At 39.8% G+C, this 21,255-nt stretch overlaps 2 protein-coding genes across 2 annotated transcripts in view; one reads left to right on the top strand and one right to left on the bottom strand.

Annotated features, from left to right (window-relative positions):
• The window catches only part of SLC23A1 (solute carrier family 23 member 1), a gene marked incomplete at its 5' end in the record, with an annotated part of 17,202 nt that extends 12,529 nt beyond the window's left edge, over positions 1-4,673 (top strand). The window contains one exon of the mRNA XM_079770857.1: positions 2,314-4,673. The remainder of the gene's footprint in view (positions 1-2,313) is intronic.
• PAIP2 (poly(A) binding protein interacting protein 2) lies at positions 828-21,255 on the bottom strand. Its single transcript, XM_079770876.1, has 4 exons — positions 21,105-21,255; positions 5,873-6,036; positions 4,689-4,868; positions 828-1,818 (listed from the first exon to the last, which is right to left on the bottom strand). The coding sequence occupies exons 2-4, from the start codon at positions 6,008-6,010 to the stop codon at positions 1,762-1,764; spliced, it is 375 nt and encodes a 124-aa protein (XP_079627002.1). The 5' UTR covers positions 6,011-6,036; positions 21,105-21,255; the 3' UTR covers positions 828-1,761.

The following is a 21,255-nucleotide window of genomic DNA, read 5'->3' as shown; positions in this document are numbered from 1 at the left end:
TGCCTTGGCCTAGTGCCACCCCCTCACATGTTCCACCATCCCGCCTGTGGGTCGATCGAGCCTTTGCTTGCACCTGCCTTGGCCTGGTGCCGCCTGCTTACCTGCTCCACCATCCTGCCGCGGTTCCACTCTCATCGCGGCCCATTGGGGCTGGCAGTGCCTCCACTGCCAGCACCACGTCACCGTCACCGATGCCTGCCATGTTCTACGCTTCCCCCTGGTGGTCAGCGCATGTTATAGCAAGCAGTTGAATTCCCAGTTGAGGGGACAATTTGCGTATTAGGCTTTTATTATCCTATCTAATAAAGAGGGAAATGCTAATTGACCCTCATGCCGTTGCAAAGGTGGTGGCACCCACAGCCAAGGAGGGAATATGCTAATTGACTGCCACGCCCTCAAAGATGGTAGCGCCCAGACCCCTCAGCCCTGCTGGGGCAGCCCGAGGCGCAGGCAAGCCTCGGGCTGCCCAGCCGCCCAGGGCCACACAAGGCTCAGGTAACCAGGGTTGGCTGAGGCTTGCGGTGCTGGCAGTGGCAGCAGCAGATGTGTGATGGGGCGTTGCCTTCCCCTGATCGCTGGGTCGCCTCTCACCCCTGAGGGCTCCCGGACTGTGAGAGGGGGCAGGCCGGGCCGAGGGACCCCCCTCCAGTGCATGAATTTTCATGCACCGGGCCTCTAGTATAGGATATTTGACACAATGGGATCTAACAAGTCTGTTCTCTCAGCAACTCTTGCCAGCAGGGTTGTCCTGAGGGACTGAGCCCACATTAAAGTGCAAATCACCACTGGAGAGTCTGCATTCAGCACCAATAAACACAACCATCAGCTCAGTTCTACTATTATTTATTTTTTTAAATATTTTTGAAAAAATATAATTTTTTTACAATATTTTCAACTTAAACACTATTCACACTGAACACGTATGGCAGCTTAATCTACCCAAATATGAAGTTTAAGAAGCCAAAACTGTTCTAGCTTTGTTAAAAGAAAAGTTGTGCTGCAGACTACTGTAGTGATGGTTAACAAAGCAAGGAAAAGCACCACTCAAATCACGTTACAATTTCTTTGTTCAATTAGATTATGGGTTGGTCAAATGTTAGACTTCACAAAGACACAGCTACAGTGAGAATTGCAGAAGATGCAATTCTCAAATCACATACTCTCTCAGATGTATTTCTTACATGATAACATACCATAAAAGCCAAGACTAGTTCTAATCTGATCACTACCTTGTAACATCAGTGACCAAAGACAGATGTGTCTACAATGAATTATTTCAAATTAACTAACAAGCCTTCCTCAGAGGATTCTTTTTGATGGGTGTAAATTTCAGTCTGAACTGAGAAATTTGCTTAACTAGAACTTAATTTAAATTTACTGATTTTAAAAAAGTTTAGAATTATTAGCAAGTGCTAGTTAAACCTACGGAACCAGTTTAGCCTCAAAAAAGACAATTCACTAAGATTTTAAAAGGTCATTTAATTTGGTGCTTTGTCACAACTTGACTGGTGCTTCTTTCCTTGCTGTCCTCACATCCAGCCATGGGGCCAATTCTATTTTTCAGTAAATGTTTGACAGCTCTTTACTTAATAACAGTCTCAGCACTTTTATTAAGCATGCAAGACTAACAAAACTTTGGCAATGCATAAGTGTAACACAGTGACAAGAGAGAGCTTTTACAATTAAGTCTTCTAATACTGCCTTCACAGTGTGGAAATTGTGCTACATCCACCAAAAGAGGGCCCCGTCTACTCAAATATTTTAGTACTTCACCCCAGGAACAAACTCCTTTGCATTTGGATTCAGATTGCTCTTGACCTGGAAAATAAGTACATAAAAAAGCAAGTTCATTAACAGATAGCTTCAGATACTCAGAAGCATTCAACCTAGATTCACATGCAAAAACATCTAAAAACAAAAACAAAAAACACAAGACAAAAGCAAGAACTCAGATTGATAAACTTAACCCCAAAATATCTTTGGCTAGGAAGGCAGGAACCAGATGTAAGCTATATATGTATTATATCAAATTTATCAACTTTCTAAAGTGCAAGCAGGAATTGAAATTAATTTTGCTTAAGTGTAAACAGAAACCTACATAAACTAAAAAAGTGTTACAGAACAAGGAATTCTGTTCCTTTACCAGTAATATTTGACTTTCTTTAAGCAGTTTCATAATATGCAAAAATATTAAACAAGTATTAAAATGATGATTAAAGTGACTGGGGAAGTGTTTATAGATTAATTTCATTTTAAGGTCTTCATTAAAAATGTGGTTATCTTTCAACAATTGTTGTATTCTAATTCCCACAGGAATCATGGTATTTAATAGGAAAAGAAAACTACCTGGGGAGTCAGAAGATCTAGGCTGGAACCCCAGCTCTGGCCCTAACTAACTTCCTATGTAAGCCTGGCAAAGTTACTCTCACTGGGACTTCATTTTTACATCAGTGAGGGAAAGAACGGGGCAGTTTCCAAGGACCTTAGAGACTTGTACGAACATTATCCTTTATTTCTAAATCTTTACTTTCCTAAGCAGATATGTCAGCATATAGGGAATAGCTGGACGTTTTCCTCTACCACATCTTGGAATACAAGTTGAAAAAGATAAAAAAGAAACCAGGATGGTTTCCAGGGCCTGAAATATAGGCATGCTGGAAGGCTTTTAGACTAATTCTGAGCCCCCTATGTCACTTACTTCAAGACCAAAGCACATTAAACATGTTGGAACAATAATTTCATCTTAGTTTCATAATTTACACATATACACAACCATTTCCTTGCACAGGACATATTCTTTCTTCTCTCAAGGGAAATATATATAAAAGTGTGAGATTAAAAAAAAAAAAAAAGCAGTGTTTTTGCTCGGCAGGTGTGGCTCAGTGGTTGAGCGTTGATCTATGAACCAGGAGGTCACAGTTCGATTCCCGGTCAGGGCACATGCCTGGGTTGTGGGCTCAATCTCCAGTAGGGGATGTGCAGGAGACAGCCGATCAATGATTCTCTCTCATCACTGATGTTTCTATCTTTTTCTCCCTCCTCTCCCTTCTTCTCTGAAATCAATAAAAAAAAATATATATATATATATATAAAAAAGCAGTGTTCTTCAATGTGTAATCTTTTGGCAGCAACAAAAGAATAATAAGGAATTATGTAATCTTAAGCAGAAGAGATGAACAAACCAGTTTCTACACAATAAATTTTCTACTGGTTCTAGTTTCAAGTTACACATTATATCCAGCAAAGGGCTAGACTCATCACAGCAACCAGGATTATTTGTGGAGTGACTAAGGTAGCCACAAATAAGCATAATCCAACAGACTATTCAGATCACACATCTGCTTACTTGGGTCACTTATTGCAACAAAGGCTATCCCACAGTTTAAATTTCAGTGTTCTCTAGCCCTGGCTGGGTTGCTCAGTTGGTTAGAGTATCATCCCTATACTCCAAAGTTGTTGAGTTCAATCCCCATTAGGGCACATATAAGAATCAATCAATGAATGCATAAGTGGAACAACAAATAGATGTTTCTCCCCCTGCCCCTTCTCCTCTGTCTAAAAATTAAATAAAATTAACTAAAAACAAAATAATTCTAAAAATTTTTTTCCCCGTGTTCTATATATAGCCCTTTAGAAGGATGGTTTACCAATGCCTGATAAGGTAGGCTGGCAGTATCCTCTGGGAGTGCTTTTTAACCTTTTGCACTCGGATGTAGAGTGTGACTCGACACGGTTAGCATTAGAATAAAGGAATCGAGAAAAAAGCAAGCGAGTGCAAAGGGTTAAAAAAGAAACATGCCTAGATGATTGATTCTACAGTTGTGAAATGTAGCTGAGGAACTTTTTTTGTATTTAATGCTTCATAGGTAATTATGATGCACAGCCAGGTTATCGAAAATCACTACACAGTGAACAGAAGACAATTGCAAGAAATATTTCAGAGTTTAGGGATAAATTTTAGAGACCTTGTAGAAGCAAATAGATCATCAATATGCACAAAAGGTTAACATTCTAACTTTATATTATTTTTAAATTATTTTTCATTTTAGTGAAGGACTGACTCATTAGGTTCAATTCTAGTACCGATGCCTCGTTATGAAAATACCCTAAAAATACATTTTACTATAATATCAACAATTAGACACTGAAAATAATTAAAGATGCAAATAGGTTTCTTTTCTACTAAGAGCTTAGAGATGTCCTCATTAAATCACAGTTCCAAAAGGAGTTGGGTTAACTCAGTGAAAATCCTGGAGTTCCTGAGTTCAGGAAGAAGAAAAATCTCCAAAATTTTACCTTTCAGATGAAAATTGGCAAATTTCACCAAATGTTTAATACAAAATTTAAAGAGCAAAATCTCTCCATCAAGCTACTTTTGAATAGGAAGGTCACATGGACATACTGTGTACTTCTTTTGGATTAATGTTTTTTAAAGACATTTACATATCCTAGGGCAACTGTTATCAAAGCTAAAAGCAGTGGCAAGAAGTCTGTTAGTAGTCTCAGACTAATTCCAGAGTGTTGCCAGAAGTCACTCCATGTCATAAGTGAGACTGGGAGGCCTCTGCTTCCATAGTAAAAAGCAGTACAATTTCAGGAGAAGAGATGTAGAACTCTTCTTAAACAGATGATTGCTGGCTTTTCCACTTACGGGAAAGGTTTTAAAAAGATGAAAAATAACTTTTTACCACAAGATCTTCCAGAGAAGAGCCATCACTGATAACAAGGTCATTAAATTGGTCTTGTATTTGGTCCATAGTTTGTGGAAGATCTCGAGCTGGAATAAACCACTCATGTTCTTCTTCCTCTTCCAGCATTTCTTGGAAACAGCGTTCAATAAATTCTTCTTCCCATAACTCCTCTTCTATCTGGATTTATAAATAAAGGACAGTTTACAGCATACTTGGTAAGACATCACTAGAAACAGCTTGAAATATCTTGAACTATTTAAAAGCACAATGTTGTACTTCCTCTTCTGCGCTAAGGAAAAAAAAAATGTTTACCATAACACCTGGGAAGTTCTGTTTAGGGTTTTGCTATGTCTTTACTTGTCATAGCAGAATACACTTTTTTCCTTTGAAGGTGGAGGGGAAGAAGTAACACAAAAAGGAGTGCTGACACTGAGGAATGCATGTCAGAATTACCCATGATACTTAAAAAAAAATCTTTAGAGGGTAGGCTCAGGGCATGAGTAACTTAAACAAACAACCCCCCTCCCACAACTGATTCTCACCGAAATAAGACTACATGGTTTTACTTTTGATTATCCATTATTGGATATGGCAAAATCAAGTTGGCTACTTATTACCCAAACCATAATCTTGGAAGAAGTGACAAAAGATAGAAATAGAAGCCAAAAATATGGAAATAAAAGATAGTATTTATCAATGTAGGAGAGTTTTCTAAAGAGAACAGTGGTGTCAGATTTTCAGGCTGATTAGATTGAGAACCTCATGTGAAAAACAGAATACCGTATTTTGTAATTCTGCACCCTAGTACCTGTGCCCGTCTGCTCCTGAATCCCATTCTCTTGACTTTCACTGCAACAGAGCAATATGACTGGTGTAGCATAGTGGTTTCCAAACCTAATAGCTCACTGGAATCATCTGAGAGCTTTTAAAAAACAAGTTTCCCAGGCTACACCCTAGTCCACCTGAATCAGAATCTCTGGGGTGGAACCCTGAAAAAAAGCTAGCTAACCTGGTGGTAATCATCATCCAGATAAAATAGGAGTGGTAGCATATAAATCCATATATCTCATAAATAAGGGACCAGATTGAAAAAACAAACACATTTAAGGAACAAATACAGCTACATTATTTGAAGGTTGTCATGGAGTACAAAAAAGAACATGCTTGTACATAAAACTAACTTGTCTGTTGAATTCTTCTTCATTTTCCATCCACATGTATTCTGCAAATGGATTGTCATCTTCATGAGAATGACCGTTAATAATCACATCTTCATTGATGATGCTTGGGCTAGTACTGCTGCGACTTGGATCTTTCATGGTTGGCGTTAGTTGTCGTTTTTAACCTTAAAAGAACAATACAGTTATTTTAGCCAGTCATTTTTTTCTTGGTGAGCATTTATTATCACCAGGCATCATGGTTAAGTGTTAGATGCACATGCTATATATCCAAGTTTATTGATTTTAGAGAGAGAGAAAGGGAGAGAGGAGAGGAACACTGATTGGTTGCCTCCCATACCTGCCCCAACTGGGAATCAAACCAGAAACCTTCTTGGTGTACAGGAGGATGCTTCAACTGAGTCATTGGTAAGGGCAGATGCACACAATATATTAACACACATAATAAATCAAGCAATAAAAATTTTTTTCCCCACAAATGATTTTAATGTTTATGAAATAGCTGAGAACCCAGATTCATCTAATGTAACAATTAGTGAAGGTAATCAATTGCTTAAATGCAATACCCAAACCATTCAATTTTTAAAAACATTAGATATCCCTTGCTTTATAAAACAAGCATAATCTGGAAGACTTAAGAGATCAAATGACTTTAAAAAGCCTAGAGATTGAAAGTAAAAACTAAGAAATTTTTAATAACCTTAGTTCCTTAGTCCTAAGATATAGTGCTGGATCTCTTGACTTTGTAACCACTCTACAGTTCACAGGTAAACCTTGAACAATATGAGTTTCAACTGTATGGGTTCAAACTTACACACAAATTTTCCCCCCAATTTACTGCAGTTCCCTGTTGTTCAAGGCTTTGAAGGTGGGAATTTGCTATGTGGAGGGCCAACTATAGTTACACACAGATTTTGACTGTGGGAGGTTGGCACCTCTAACCCCTGTATAGTTCAAAGATCACTATATTTGCTTTATCTGTGGGTTCTGGTCTGAATTTCCCCATAATACAATGAGTTTCAGGCATCCAATCTCTTTTTGCAACCACCACCTCTTTATTTTTTTAAAAAATATATATTTTATTGATTTTTTACAGAGAGGAAGGGAGAGTTAGAAACATCAATGAGAAACATCGATCAGCTGCCTCCTGCACACCCCCCACTGGGGATGTGCCCGGTACATGCCCTTGACCGGAATCAAACCCGGGTCCCTTGAGTCCACAGGCCGACGCTCTATCCTCTGAGCCAAACCGGTTTCAGCAACCACCACCTCTTTATCATCTCCTTTTTTTTTTATGAGTAAAAATAATATCTAATGCACATCTAGTTGATTTTTTATACTCAACATAGGCATAGGCATACCTCCTTTTATTAAGCTCCACAGGTGATGTGATTTTTACAAATTTAAGGCAAACCCCCAACCAACAAAAGGATTACCAGTAGCTCTTAATTCAAAACTCACTTTTATGGTGGTCTAGAATTGAGCCTTCAATATCTCCGAGGTATGCCTGTAGATGGTAACTTGATCTAACCTAATTGATATATTGCAGGCTAAAAGTTCAACCATGAAATTTCAGATTCTACAATATTCTACCAATTCATTAAGTCTGAAACTGCTAAAAATGGGTTTATATTAAACAAGAGTTACTTATACATAATTCAAACAGTGGTTTTGATTTGTGCCAAAGGAAGGAAACATATCTAACATGAGTATAGAGTTTAAAAAAAAAAACCAAAACAAAAAAAACCAACACCTCGTCAGGCCTATTTACTCCAAAGTTATCAAAATCAGGTAAAACACTAAGTAAATCTACTAGAAAAGTTTTTTTTCTCTTGGGTTAAAACTTGCTCTGTGTGTATTGCCTGACCCTTTAAACTAATTTGCTGGGGGTAGGGGGTCCTAACCTGATACACATATATTTTCTCAAATACTGAATACCAATAAAAATAGTACTGACGTTTTTCATTAAGAGGTTCTTAAACTAAAAATTACTGAGTTGTTGTGTGTGTATGTACACACACACACACACACACACACACACACACACACACACAAGAAAAGAAGCAAAGACAGACTGAGATTTATGTGCTAGGGTGTGGGTAAAAAGAAAACATGATTTGGGTTAGGAAATTGAGGCACTGTGAAAGCAGACAAGACAGAAAACAGACAATGAGTATCTTTGATATTTTTATTTATCATTAATCTTGAATTAAATAAACCTTTATTGTTAAAACATTAGAGGCCCGGTGCATGGGGGTGTGTGTCCCTCAGCCCAGCATGCACCCTCTCCAATCTGGGACCCCTCGAGGGACATCCCTCTCACAATCCAGGACTGCTGGCTCCCAACTGCTCACCTGCCTGTCTTCCTGATTGCCCCTAACGGCTTCTGCCTGCCAGCCTGATGCCTAACTGCTCCCCTGCCAGTCTGTTTGCCCCTAACTACCCTCTCCTGCAGGCCTGGTCACCCCTAACTGCCCTCCCCTGCAGGCCTGGTTCCCCCCCAACTGGCCTTCCCTACAGGCCCGGTCGCCCCCAACTTCCCTCCTCTGCCAGCCTGGTCACCCCTAACTGCCCTCCCCTGCAGGCTTGATTGCCTCCAACTGCCCTCCCTTGCAGGCCTGGTCCCTCCCAACTGCCCTCCCCTGCTGGCCCTCTTGTGGCGGCCATCTTGTGTCCACATGGGGGCAGCCATCTTGTGTGTTGGAGTGATGGTCAATTTGCATATTACTCTTTTATTAGATAGGATAGAGGCCTGGTGCACAGGTGGGGGCCAGCTGGTTTGCCCTGAAAGGGTGTCCCGGATCAGGGTGGGGGTTCCCTTGGGGCGTGGGGCGGCCTGGGCGAGGGGCCTGTGGTGGTTTGCAGGCCGGCCACGCCTCCTGGCAACCCAAGCGGAGGCCTTGGTATCCGGGACTTATCTTCTATAATTGAAACTTTGTAGCCTTGAGCGGAGCCAAGCCTCCTGCTTGCTCCGTGGCTGCAGCCATTTTTGTTGGGATTTATTTATCTTCTATAATTGAAACTTTGTAGCCTTAAGCAGAGGCCAAGGCAGGCCAGGGCAGGCGGAAAGCTTGGCTTCCTCCATTGCCGGGGAAACCCAAGCCTCCTGCTCTCTCTGTGGCCGCAGCCATCTTGGCTGGGTTAATTTGCATACTTGCCCCTGATTGGCTGGTGAGTGTGGCTGTGGGTGTAGCGGAGGTACAAATTGTTGCATATTACTCTTTTATTAGATAGGAAGTTTTGACTAAAAAGGAATCAGTTCCTCTAAAGAAAATTACTCATTTTTTTTGGTTAATCCTCACCTGAGGAGATTTGTTCCACTAATGAGAGAGAGAGAGAGAGAGAGAGAGAGAGAGAGAGAGAGAGAGAGAGAGAGAGAAAGAGAGAGAATATTAACGACATACATCCATTGGCTGCCTCCTGTGTGGGCCCCAACCAGGGCCGGGGATTGAAACTGCAACTCAGGCACATGCCCTTGACCAGGTCTCAAAACCTCAACCCTCTGGTGTGTGGGCTGACACTCTAACCACTGATCCACATGGGCCAGGGCAAATTATTATCAGGCTACCAAACATTTATGTGTTCATCTTTACACAAATTAAGTTTTAGATTTGCCTCAAATACTATGAAAAGCAGAGACCATCAGCCAGTGTGGCTCAGTTGTTGGGCACTGACCTATGAACCAGGAGATCATGGTTCAATATCTTGTCAGGGCACATGCCCGGGTTGCTGGCTTGATCCCCAGTAGGGGATGTGCAAGAGGCAGCTGATCGATGATTCTCTCTCTCCTTCTCCCTTCCTCTCTCTGAAACCTATAAAAAACAAACTATGCTTTCAAGGTGACTAATGCAGGTCTATATACAAAAGCAAATTTTTTTTAACATTTTAAAATTTTAATTAATTAATTAGTTAATTAATTGTTAATCCTCACCTGAGGATATTTTTCCATTGGTTTTTAGGGAGAATGGAAGAGAGAGGGAAAGACAGAGAGAAACATCAATGTGCGAGAAACATATCAATTGGTTGCCTCCTGCACACGCCCTGACCAGGGAGGAGCCTGCAACTGAGGTACATGCCCTTGACCAGAATTGAATCCCGGACCCTTTGGTCAGCAGGCCAATGTTCTATCCACTGAACCAAACCGGCTAGGGCCAAAAATTTTTTTAAGAAAAGTGTTTTCCATACATTTTATGAGCACAAGTTTGCATAACACAATGAAAAATCTGTTTCAGCAAACTTTATAGTCTGGGAATCCCAAAGAACTTGGACAATTTCCTCCTTGTTTAATGCCAACCAGTAACAAATAAAATATAAACAATCCTTGGCAAAAAGGGCCCAATCCTGCATTCGACAAGGCCCTACCTCAGCTTTTTGCCTGTTAGCATGTCATCAAACAACTTATAGATTTGGTATAGATTCCAAGGAAAGAGTCTATGAAATCTAAGTAAATGAAATTACTTTGTCATGCAATATTTGGGAAACAAATCATAACTGAAGCAAAAAGAATGAAGTTGGAGCCTGGGCACTAATCTTACACCTTAGACAGCTAAGGGAAGGAACAACTGCTGACCAATTTCTGGCTACAGCCAGTCAAGTGAAAGCCAGAGGGGTAAAGATCATTTACTTTCAGAAAGTCAATAGACTTATAATTATTTACTCCAAGGTATTCTAATATAAGGTGATGTATTGGATTTTTAATTTTCTTCTATGACCTGTTCTTGACACTTCTTGAACCACTTTTTATAGTGCTTCCTTTTTATGTTTGCTATTTTAAAAAATTGAATATATAGTTCAAGCACCATAAGGTTTACGATTTTAAAGTATAAAACCATAAAGTGATTGGCATATGTTCAACATATAAAGCCAAATGTAGCCAATGCTGCCTAGGTCAAGAAATAACAGTTGGGCCGAAACCGGTTTGGCTCAGTGGATAGAGCGTCGGCCTGCGGACTCAAGGGTCCCAGGTTCGATTCCGGTCAAGGACATGTACCTTGGTTGCGGGCACATCCCCTGTGGGGGGTGTGCAGGGGGCAGCTGATCGATGTTTCTCTCTCATCGATGTTTCTAACTCTCTATCCCTTTCCCTTCCTCTCTGTAAAAAATCAATAAAATATATTAAAAAAAAAAAAAAGAAATAACAATTGGGACAAAAAAATAGACAAAGTGAAAAGCCTGGGAAGAGACACTGTTGAAGGAGATGCTTTAGGAAAAGAACTGAGAAGACCCTACAATCTCACCTCTGGATGACCTTCAGGTTTTGCACATTAAGTGAGGGCTAAGAGTTGTAAACTGCCTGAGGGTTGAAGGTGTGCCTCAACATACAGAAGAGACCATCAGCAAAGACTAGGAGAGTTTTGTGTGTTTTTTTGTTTGTTTACAGGTATTTAGGAAATCTCTTTTAAATAACCAGCTGACCACTAAGCTAATGGAACAGAGACTTCAATGGCCACACACAAAAAATATTACAAAGTTTTACAAAATTAGTTTAGAAAAGTCACTAAGCAAACAACTACAACAAGCAGATCAACCCTAGGGAGAGGGGAGAATCTAGTTTCCAGAGCTGCCACATTATAATATTAAAAATGTCCAGTTTTCAATAAAAATAACATAGGATGCAAAGAAATAGACAAATATGGATTATACACAGGAAAAAGAGAAAAGAAACTGTCCCTGAGGAAGTCCCGACATTGGACTTATTAGACTAAGACTTTAAGCAGGTATTTTAAATATGTTCAAAGAACTAACGGAAACCATAAGAATGATGTTTCATCAAAAGGAAAACATCAATAGAGAAAATTATAAAAAAAAGAAACCAAAGAGAAATTGTGGCGCTAAAAATGACAATAACTGAAATAAAAGTTACTAGGTTTACAGTAGCCTTTCAGTAAGTTTTAATATCTAATAAGCAGAACTCCCTTCCTCACCTTTCTTTGGGGTTTTAGAAAAGCTTGCGTATTTATTCTTCATATGAACTTTAGAATCATTTTGTCTGTAATGGTCTGACTAGAATTTTATTAAATTTTGCAACTTGATTAATATTGATTTTTTTTTATATTAAGTCTTTGGCCAAGAAGACAGTATACCTATTTACTTGGAATTGTTTTAATTCCTTAAAATATAAATAAATCAGGACTTTTTTTAAAAAACAACAACAAATAATGGTGGGATAGATTATTTGAACCAGTCTTTCTTTTTTTTCTTTTAAATATATTTCATTGATTTTTTTTACAGAGAGGGAAGGAGAGGGATAGAGAGCCAGAAACATCGATGAGAGAGAAACATCAATCAGCCACCTCCTGCACACCCCCCACTGGGGATGTGCCCGAAACCAAGGTACATGCCCTTGACTGGAATCAAACCGGGGACCGCTGAGTCCACAGGCCAACGCTCTACCCACTGAGCCAAACCGGCTAGGGCTGAACCAGTCTTTCTACTAAAAAGTAGAGATATTTTATAAGAAATCCTTAAAAGCACTGTGTTGACAAGAAAATAAAGTGGCAATTCAGAAAGCAAAGTGGAACTTTTATTTTTATTTATTTTTTTAAATATATTTTATTGATTTCTTACAGAGAGGAAGGGAGAGGGATAGAGAGCTAGAAACATCGATGAGAGAGAAGCATCGATCAGCTGCCTCCTGCACACCCCCCACCGGGGATGTGCCCGCAACCCAGGTACATGCCCTTGACCGGAATCGAACCTGGGACCTTTCAGTCCGCAGGCCGACGCTCTATCCACTGAGCCAAACCGGTTAGGGCCAAAGTGGAACTTTTAAACAAGGAAGCTGCCTTTGTGCTGATGGCTTTTGCCCATTAGGGTTCTTTGGGTTGACTCCTTGGATGCTTTATGGAGCAAGAAGCACAGAAGTCAAGGTGGAAAAATGAATAGCCCTAGCCGGTTTGGCTCAGTGGATAGAGCGTGCAGACTGAAGGGTCCCGGGTTCAATTCCGGTCAAGGCGCGTACCTCAGTTGTAGGCTCCTGGCCATGGTTGGGGGCATGCGGGAGGCAACCAATTGATGTATCTCTCTCACATGGATGTTTCTGTCTGTCTCTCCCTCTCCCTTCCACTCTCTCTAAAAGTCAATGGAAAAAATATCGTCGGGTGAGGATTAAAAAAAGAAAAAGAAAAATGACTAGAAAATCCTCCCCACTCTAAATCAGGACCCTTAATATGCTCAGGGTAGGGGAAACCAAAAGTAACCCCTGCTTCCCACCAAGCAAATTAAGAGGAAAAGGTAGAAGGGAAAACAGACACTGTGCCTATGGATGACTCTCCTGAGGATAGGAGGGAGAAATTCTCATCACCTAGGACAGTGGTCGGCAAACTCATTAGTCAACAGAGCCAAATATCAACAGTACAATGATTGAAATTTCTTTTGAGAGCCAAATTTTTTAAACTTAAACTTCTTCTAACGCCACTTCTTCAAAATAGACTCGCCCAGGCCGTGGTATTTTGTGGAGGAGCCACACTCAAGGGGCCAAAGAGCCGCATGTGGCTCGCGAGCCGCAGTTTGCCGACCACGGACCTAGGAGGTCCAGAACATTCCAAGTCCTGAACTGAGTATGAAGTGTCTCAGTGCCACTGCCTGGTCCCTGGGAGGAAGGCATCTTCATTCTAGGCCTTAGGACCTCCACAAATAATTTTTCCAGGGCAATGAACAATATATCATTAAAAATAACTCCAGAAGGAAAAAAGACACAATGAACAAGCAGCAGCACAATTTACACAAGGCAATGTCAGACCCATACCTAACTTTAAATATTGGGATTATATAACACAGATGACAAAACAAATGATTATTACATGTCAAACTTGAAAATATCTTTAGAGAACAGCAGAGTATAAAAAAGTGCACAGTAGAATGGGGATACAGACAATAAAACTTCTAGATATATAGAAATCACAACATAAACTTAAAACAAAACACAAAGAAATGGAAGATAAAAGATTATCCAGAAAACATCAAAGACAAAGATAGAAAATACAAAAAAGGGTTCAAGCAATATAGGGGCAGAGGGAAGAACATCACAAATGGGGCAGAGGAAGGATCTGATTATTCCAGATTTTTTAAACGAATCCACACCAGAGGATATTTTTCCATTGAATTTTAGAGAGACTGGAAGGGAGGGGGAGGGACAGAGAGAGACACACATCAACTGGTTGCCTCTCCAACCAAGGCCTGCATGGAACCTGCAACCCAGGGGACTGGGTGGGGTGGGGAGGGCGGGGGGGGAGGGGGGGGGGAGGAAGATGGAAGGATGACACCCGAGCCTGCAACAGAGGTACATGCTCTTGACCAGAATCAAAACCCCAGACCCTTCAATCCGCAGGCCAACACTCAATCCACTGAGCCAAACCGGCTAGGGCTGATTATTCCAGATTTGATGAAGTCATCAACCGATATGTTTAAGAAGCCCAAGAATCTCAAAATAAGATAGATACAAAGTTTGATACATTATAGTCAAACTGCAGAATATCAGAGAATTCTTAAAAGCAAAAATCAACAAACATTAGTTTTTTTAAAATAAGAAAAATCAGCTGCTTTTAAAAAATAATGAAAAGTAAGACTACACTGAAAGAAAGTAACTGCAAGCTCAGAATGCTGGACCCCTGCAGAAAATAGCTTTCAAACATAAACAAACTAGAAAAAAAATTTCATCCTTATACTCAGGAATAGTTTGTGATCACTAGGTGATTCCTGAAGGTAAATGAGTCTAAAACTATATGGACTTGATATGATCTAAACTAACACTTTTTAAAATATATATATAAATTTTATTGATTTTTACAGAGAGGAAGGGAGAGGGATAAAGAGTTAGAAACATCGATGGGAGAGAAACATCGATCAGCTGCCTCCTGCACACCTCCTACTGGGGATGTGCCCGCAACCAAGGTACATGCCCTTGACTGGAATCGAACCTGGGACCCTTCAGTCCGCAGGCCGACGCTCTATCCACTGCGGTCAGGGCTAAACTAACCCTTTTTTTAAAAGAGAATTTTAATAACAGTTTAGTTAAGCCAAAACTAACAACTGAAGGGAAAAAAATTATAAATTTGTAAAATTTCAAATGCTTAAAACTAGTACATCTTTAACAAGACTGGTGAATGCACACATTTAATAGACCTATTCAGTATAAATTTAAAATTACAGCAAGACATATAGGAAACTTCTGTAAAATTAAACTCTTCATAACACTTAATTTTATTTACACAAACGTGTTTAGGTAAGCAAAAAACAGGTAAACTAAATAAACTGGCAATTTTTTAACATATGCATTCAGAAACCTACTTCATTATACAATGGACTTTAGGATTTAACAGGTACTTCCCCTCACCCAATCTAGTCCGTTATATCGAGATTTTTACTGTACTAAATTCATATATGTAAAAGAAAGGGGGGGGGGTCCTGTGTGTTTTTATGGTTTACAAATGCAGAGAATCTCTGAAAAGATATAAATGAAGCTGAGAAGCAAATCATATCTGATTAGAGATATCTATCTAAAATATATAAAAAACAATCGCAACTCAATAAAAACACACACACACACACACAAAAAAAAACAATTTAAAAATGGGCAAAGGACTGTATAGACAGTTCTCAAAGGACATATAAATGGCCAATAAACACATGAAGAGATACTGGAAATCATTAACTATCAGGGAAATGCAATCAAAACCACAATGAGATACCACTTTACACTAGAACGGCTAGAAAATACTTAACACAAAACTTGTACACAAATATTCATAGCAGCATTACATATACTAGTATATATTATTGATTTTAGAGAGAGGGAGGGAGAGGGGGAAACAATGATCGGCTGCCTCCCATGTGCAACCCGACCAAGGATCCAGCCCACAACCAGGGCATATGCCCTGACTGGTAATCCAACTGGCAACCATTCTGTGCACAGAATGACACTCAACCAACCGAGCCATACCAGCTAGGATAACAGCAGTATTATTTTTAATAGCCAAAAAGTAAATACAACCCAAAGGGACCAAGCTGATAAATGGATAAATACAATGTGGTATGTCCATACAATGGAGTATTACTCAACATTAAAAGAAATGGAATACTTCCATGGATAGACAATAGTGTGGGTGAAGGCCTGGGGTGGGGGTGTGTGTGGATGTGGGCAAGAAGGGGTCAATGGAGTAAAAATAGAAACATATGTAATACTTTCAACAATAAAGATAAATTTAAAAAAATTAAATACTTGATACTTTATATCAGGAACAATAAAAACGGTATGGTAAGTGAAAGAAGTTAGTCACAAAGGATTACATTATTACATGACAGCTAAGGGATACATGGTTTCTTTTTTTTTTAAATAAATCTTTATTGTTCAGATTATTACAGTTGTTCTCCCCCCGCCCCCCATAGCTCCCCTCCACCCGGTTCCCATCCCAGCCCCTGCCCTTACCCGCCCCACTGTCCTCGTCCATAGGTGTACGATTTTTGTCCAGTCTCTTCCTGCATCCCCCACACCCCCTTCCACCGAGAATTGTCAGTCCACTCCCTTTCTATGCCCCCGATTCTATCATATTCACCAGTTTATTCTGTTCATCAGATTTTTTATTCACTTGATTTTTAGATTCACTTGTTGATATGTGTTTTTTGTCACTTTGTTGTTCATAATTTTTATCTTTACCTTTTTCTTCTTCTTAAAGAATACCTTTCAGCATTTCATATAATACTGGTTTGGCGGTGATCAACTCCTTTAGCTATTATCTGTGAAGCTCTTTATCTGACCTTCAATTCTAAATGATAGCTTTGCTGGGTAGAGTAATCTTGGTTGTAGGTTCTTTTGATGCCCTAATTTCTAGTTTTATTGTTATAAAACATAGCCAGAAAAGCCTTTACTTTTTGGGCCTACAGGGAAAAATGTTTGATTTCAATTTCTAAGGTACAAAAATGATGTATATATCTTAGGTTGATCTTTTTTACTTTATCTGCTAAATTCTGAAAGTGACTTAAATCAAGTCCTCTACTATAAGTTAGATTATTTGACCCAAATAATGTCTCATAGGGAATTAACATTTTTGATAATTGACATTTGGTTTGAAGTTTTCCATCATAATTTCATATCTGATTTTCTTTTTACATTCTATTCCTATAGTGCTTGTTTTTCTATTTTAAATGGATTTTTTAAAAGTACTTTATTTTCTTTGATTTACAAACTACTGAGGAATCAGTGTTGTTGTTTTCTTTTTCCAGTTTGAGATACAATTGACACCAGCACTGTTTAAGTTTAAGGTATACAGCATGACTTACATCTATTGTCAAATTAAATACTTAAATACTTTCCCATCAATTAAAAAAATATTCTATACACCCCTATCCAATTCAAGACATTCAGAATGCTTTTCCTTCTTCAGTATACCTAACCCAGTCCCTGCTCCCAGTGAAGGCAAGACCTACAGAATGATTTTATCAACTTCCTCCCCCATACCTCATTTTCCCGAGTTTTATGCAAATAATTTAGCACTGTCAGCTTCACACTATTAGGTTTTCCCTTACAGTATGTATCTTTTCAAAGAATTTTAAAATCGAAGACTTATAACAACTATTTCTAAGTCACTGCAAATCTTTTGCCTTTATATTTGAATAACAAGTGGAACAGATTTAGACTTCTGTCAATAACCTACAAATATTATAAGCTTTCACTGTTTGTAGAAAATTAATTTTCTTTCTTTTGTAAATATCCTGTTTACCTGAGAGCCTTAACACTTAAATTAAAAAATTTCACTAGATTTTGGTTAGGTGAGAGCAGTTTTTCCTATTAATGCTGCCTGGCACTTTCAACCTACAAACTTATACTTCAGCTGTTTTTTCCCTTCCTGAAATGCCTCTTACATATATTGCTTTCCAGCAATGTCCATCCTTTTTTAATTGTTAGTCCTCACCGAAGGGTGTTCTGACGTTAGAAAGAGAGGAAAGGAAGGGGTGGGAGGGAGAAACATCGATGAGTTGCCTCCTGTACACACCCCAACCGGGGATTGAACCCACAACCTTTCTGGTGTATGGGATGATGCTCCAACCAACTGAGCCACCAGGCCAGGCCCAGCAATGTCCATTCTTTTATATTCTCTACAAAAATTTAAAATATGGAAATCTTTTAAATTTTAGAAACTCCCTCCAACCCCCATTTCACCTTGTAAAAATTCTCATTAAAATTCAAATAAAGTTCTTTTTTCATTAATATGACTCCAAAGACACTATCTTAATGTATTCTGTTGGATTACTTTGAACTACTGTGATTTTTTAACCTTACTCATATATAAATATTTATGTACATTTTAGCATACTAAGTTGTCTCTTCAGCAGTTAGTGAGAGAGGCTCAATGGTTGATTGTCGACTCAATCCCCAGCTGGAGCATGTGAGGAAGGTAACTGATCGATGTTTCTCTCTCACATTGGTGCTTCTCTCTCCCTCCCTTTCTCTAAAATCATTAAAAATATGAAATAAGAAGCCGAGGCAATTCAAACTTCTAAACTACACCATCCAATGTGGTAACCACTGGCTACATGTGACTATTTAAATTTAAATTCAAACTTCTAAACTACACCATCCAATGTGGTAACCACTGGCTACATGTGACTATTTAAATTTAAATGAATTACAATTCAATACAATTAAAATTTAGTTCTTCAGTTGCACCGGCCATATTTCAAGCACTCAATAGACATGGTTGCTTAGTAGCTATCTCACTGGGCAGCACTGCTCTAAATAATGAGAAAATTAAGAGGAAAAAAAGATTGAATTACTGGAATTGAACCTTAGACTACATCAAATGCAAACTATTAAGTCACCTGTAAACACGGTGGTCCAGATCACAAAGGCAATAACGTGGGACAACTTTAATCTTGGACTGGGTTCGAATCCCAGATATGCCACTAAGCACCCACAGGATCCTGGATATGTCACTAAAATCACAGGCAGCACAGTATAATGGTTAAGAGCACATAATCTCTGGACTACTTGGATTTTGAATTCTGGCTCTTACTAGCTGTGGAACGTTGGGCAAGTTACATCACATCTCTCATTTGTTATCTTTAGTAGGTAGTACTTACCTTTAGAGACAGCAAAGATTAAATACTTCTAAAAGCCTTAGAATAACACCTGGCATTTCTAAATGCTGTAGAAGCATGTGCCTAATAAAATAAAAATAACCTTTCAAGCTTCTATCCTCAATTTCAAAATGGGCAAGATAAAGCTTGCTCTGCTTATTTCAAGGTTGTTATGATTATAAACGTGAAAATAGTTTGTAAATTACAAGAATATGTAAAAGCACAAAAAGAAATAGTGGCCTTGTTTTCCTTCTTCTTTCATCTTCCACAATATTCAGACTTTTTATAAATGTTTATTTTTTTAATTAAAACTGGAGCATCACTCTCTAGTGTCATAAAGATGTAAGTCTGAATAAGATGCAGAGTACTTATTGGGGGGAAAAATCTACTATAAACTTATTCTGTCCCAAATAGGGTAGAGACTACCTACCTCAATTCGAACTCTTAAGGAACAATATGCAATATACTATAATAAAAACTGCCAAGCTTCCAAGCGTTTTAACCATTACATTGAGCCCCCATCATCTAATTCCCATCCCTTAAAGAAATATAAATCCGCTATAATTTTTGTAAAGTCACCTATTTTCATTTGTCATAGACACATATTTGTGGGGAAAAAGTTTTTTGTTTAACTCCACAGTTAACAAGTAGCATGAACAGGCTAACTTGTGGGATATCCTCTTTTATAAACTGGGAACAGAAGCACGAACTGTAAACACTGGAAATATAATTTAAAATCCTTATGGAGATCCTTTTCTTATTTGGGGACCTAACCTGCAGGGTATGAAAATTCAAAGGCTATTTAATAAAAATGCAAACTAACACCTGATTAAATGGTCAGATGCAATTTATGAAAAATCATTCCACAAAGGTACAAAACAAGACTAGCCAATAAAACCCGGTTTGGCTCAATGGATGGAGCATCGGCCTGCGGACTGAAGGGTCCCAGGTTCGATTCCGGTCAAGGGCAGGTGACCCAGTTGTGGGGCTCGATCCCCAGTGGGGACGTGCAGGAGGCAGCCAATCAATGACTCTCTCTCATCATTGATGTTTCTCTCCCCCTCTTCCTTCCTCTCTGAAATCAATAAAAGTATATTTTTAAAAAAAGACTAGCCATCACAAGCAAAATGGGAACTGTCCTTTGTCAAAATAAGTGTCAAAAGCTGTCAGCTGTCACCTTCTCCCATGGCAAATTGGATGCCAAATTCCTTCCAGAAATTGTGGTTTCTGTGAGATGATGCGGCGGCAAAAGCAGGGGAAACAAGACAACGAAAGGAAGCAGAAAAGGCCCCTTTTAGGGATCACTAGAAAAGACTACTGCTGGCTGCTTCAGCAAATGTTTTGAAAAACTTCATCATAAGCCTGTATTTTTGTTGATGGTGGGGAGTAAGCACAAAGTAGCAGAGAGAAAAAAGTCAAGTGACCAGAATCCAAGCATAAATTGGACAGGCCCTGAAAGTTCACGTGGCTCAAAACCCTCCTGGGGACTAGGGATTCCAGTAACCAAGGCTCTCCTAGCTGGAGCATGGGATGCAATATAACTAGAAATAAGGAGTATCGTTAAGCGAAGAAACGCGAGAAAGGAAATCAGAGATACAGGCCGGTGGTCCGTTGCAGAAAGCTCCCCTAGGACGCTCGCCAGCCCGCCAGTCCCTCCGCCCCTTTCTCTACCCTCTCCCAGCTTCCGGAACGCGCACGCGCAGCAAGTAGGGGCTGCGCGTGGTGACGCGCAGGCGTAAACTGGGGGAGAAACAATGAGCTTTGTTGCCAGGCGGCCGTGGGGGAGAAGGGGAAAAAGAGTACCAGAGGGGTGAGTGTGAAGGGACTAGAAAGGGGGGAGGAGGGAGCGAGAAAGTGCCATCCCAGCAACCCTCGCGCGCCACCGAGGACCCGGATAAAGTGCTGCGAGATCCAAATCATAAATAATAATGACAATGAGAAAGAAAGCGACGGCCATTTCTTAGAGAAAAAAGAGAGTAAGTCAATTAAAGCTCATCCCTCATACTCGGCTGAAAGCAGCAAAAAATTGAGAAGCTACAAGGCTAGGTGATCAATCCACCCGAGGGACCCTCTAAGCCCCTCAGCCGTCATCGAGGGACTGTCCCTCGACCGCCAGAGCCTTTGCACCCTCCTCGCCGCTCCGCCCGAGGGAATCCCTCACCCAGTGCACGGCAGCGGGGACGGCAGCCAACGAATCCGGTCGGCCTCCGCGGATCTCCACAGGCAGCGCCGCTCCCCCGCTCGACGCGCGTTTCGCCCGTCGCCTCCCTTCTCCAGTCCAAACAAACACCCAGCCCGGAAGTGACTTAACT

This window comes from Cnephaeus nilssonii, assembly GCF_951640355.1.
Source record: "Cnephaeus nilssonii genome assembly, chromosome: 5".
Taxonomy (NCBI): domain Eukaryota; kingdom Metazoa; phylum Chordata; class Mammalia; order Chiroptera; family Vespertilionidae; genus Cnephaeus; species Cnephaeus nilssonii.
The sequence above is the reverse complement of the archived record's forward strand: the minus strand, read 5'-3'. Positions and strand labels throughout refer to the sequence as shown.

Coding starts and splice junctions, on each gene's coding strand:
- PAIP2 (XM_079770876.1), bottom strand. CDS start 6,010: ATGAAAGATCCAAGTCGCAGCAGTACTAGCCCAAGCATCATCAATGAA. Junction 4,869..5,872: donor AAGAAGAATTCAACAGACAA/GTTAGTTTTATG, acceptor TTATAAATCCAG/ATAGAAGAGGAGTTATGGGA. Junction 1,819..4,688: donor CTTCTCTGGAAGATCTTGTG/GTAAAAAGTTAT, acceptor CTTATTTTCCAG/GTCAAGAGCAATCTGAATCC.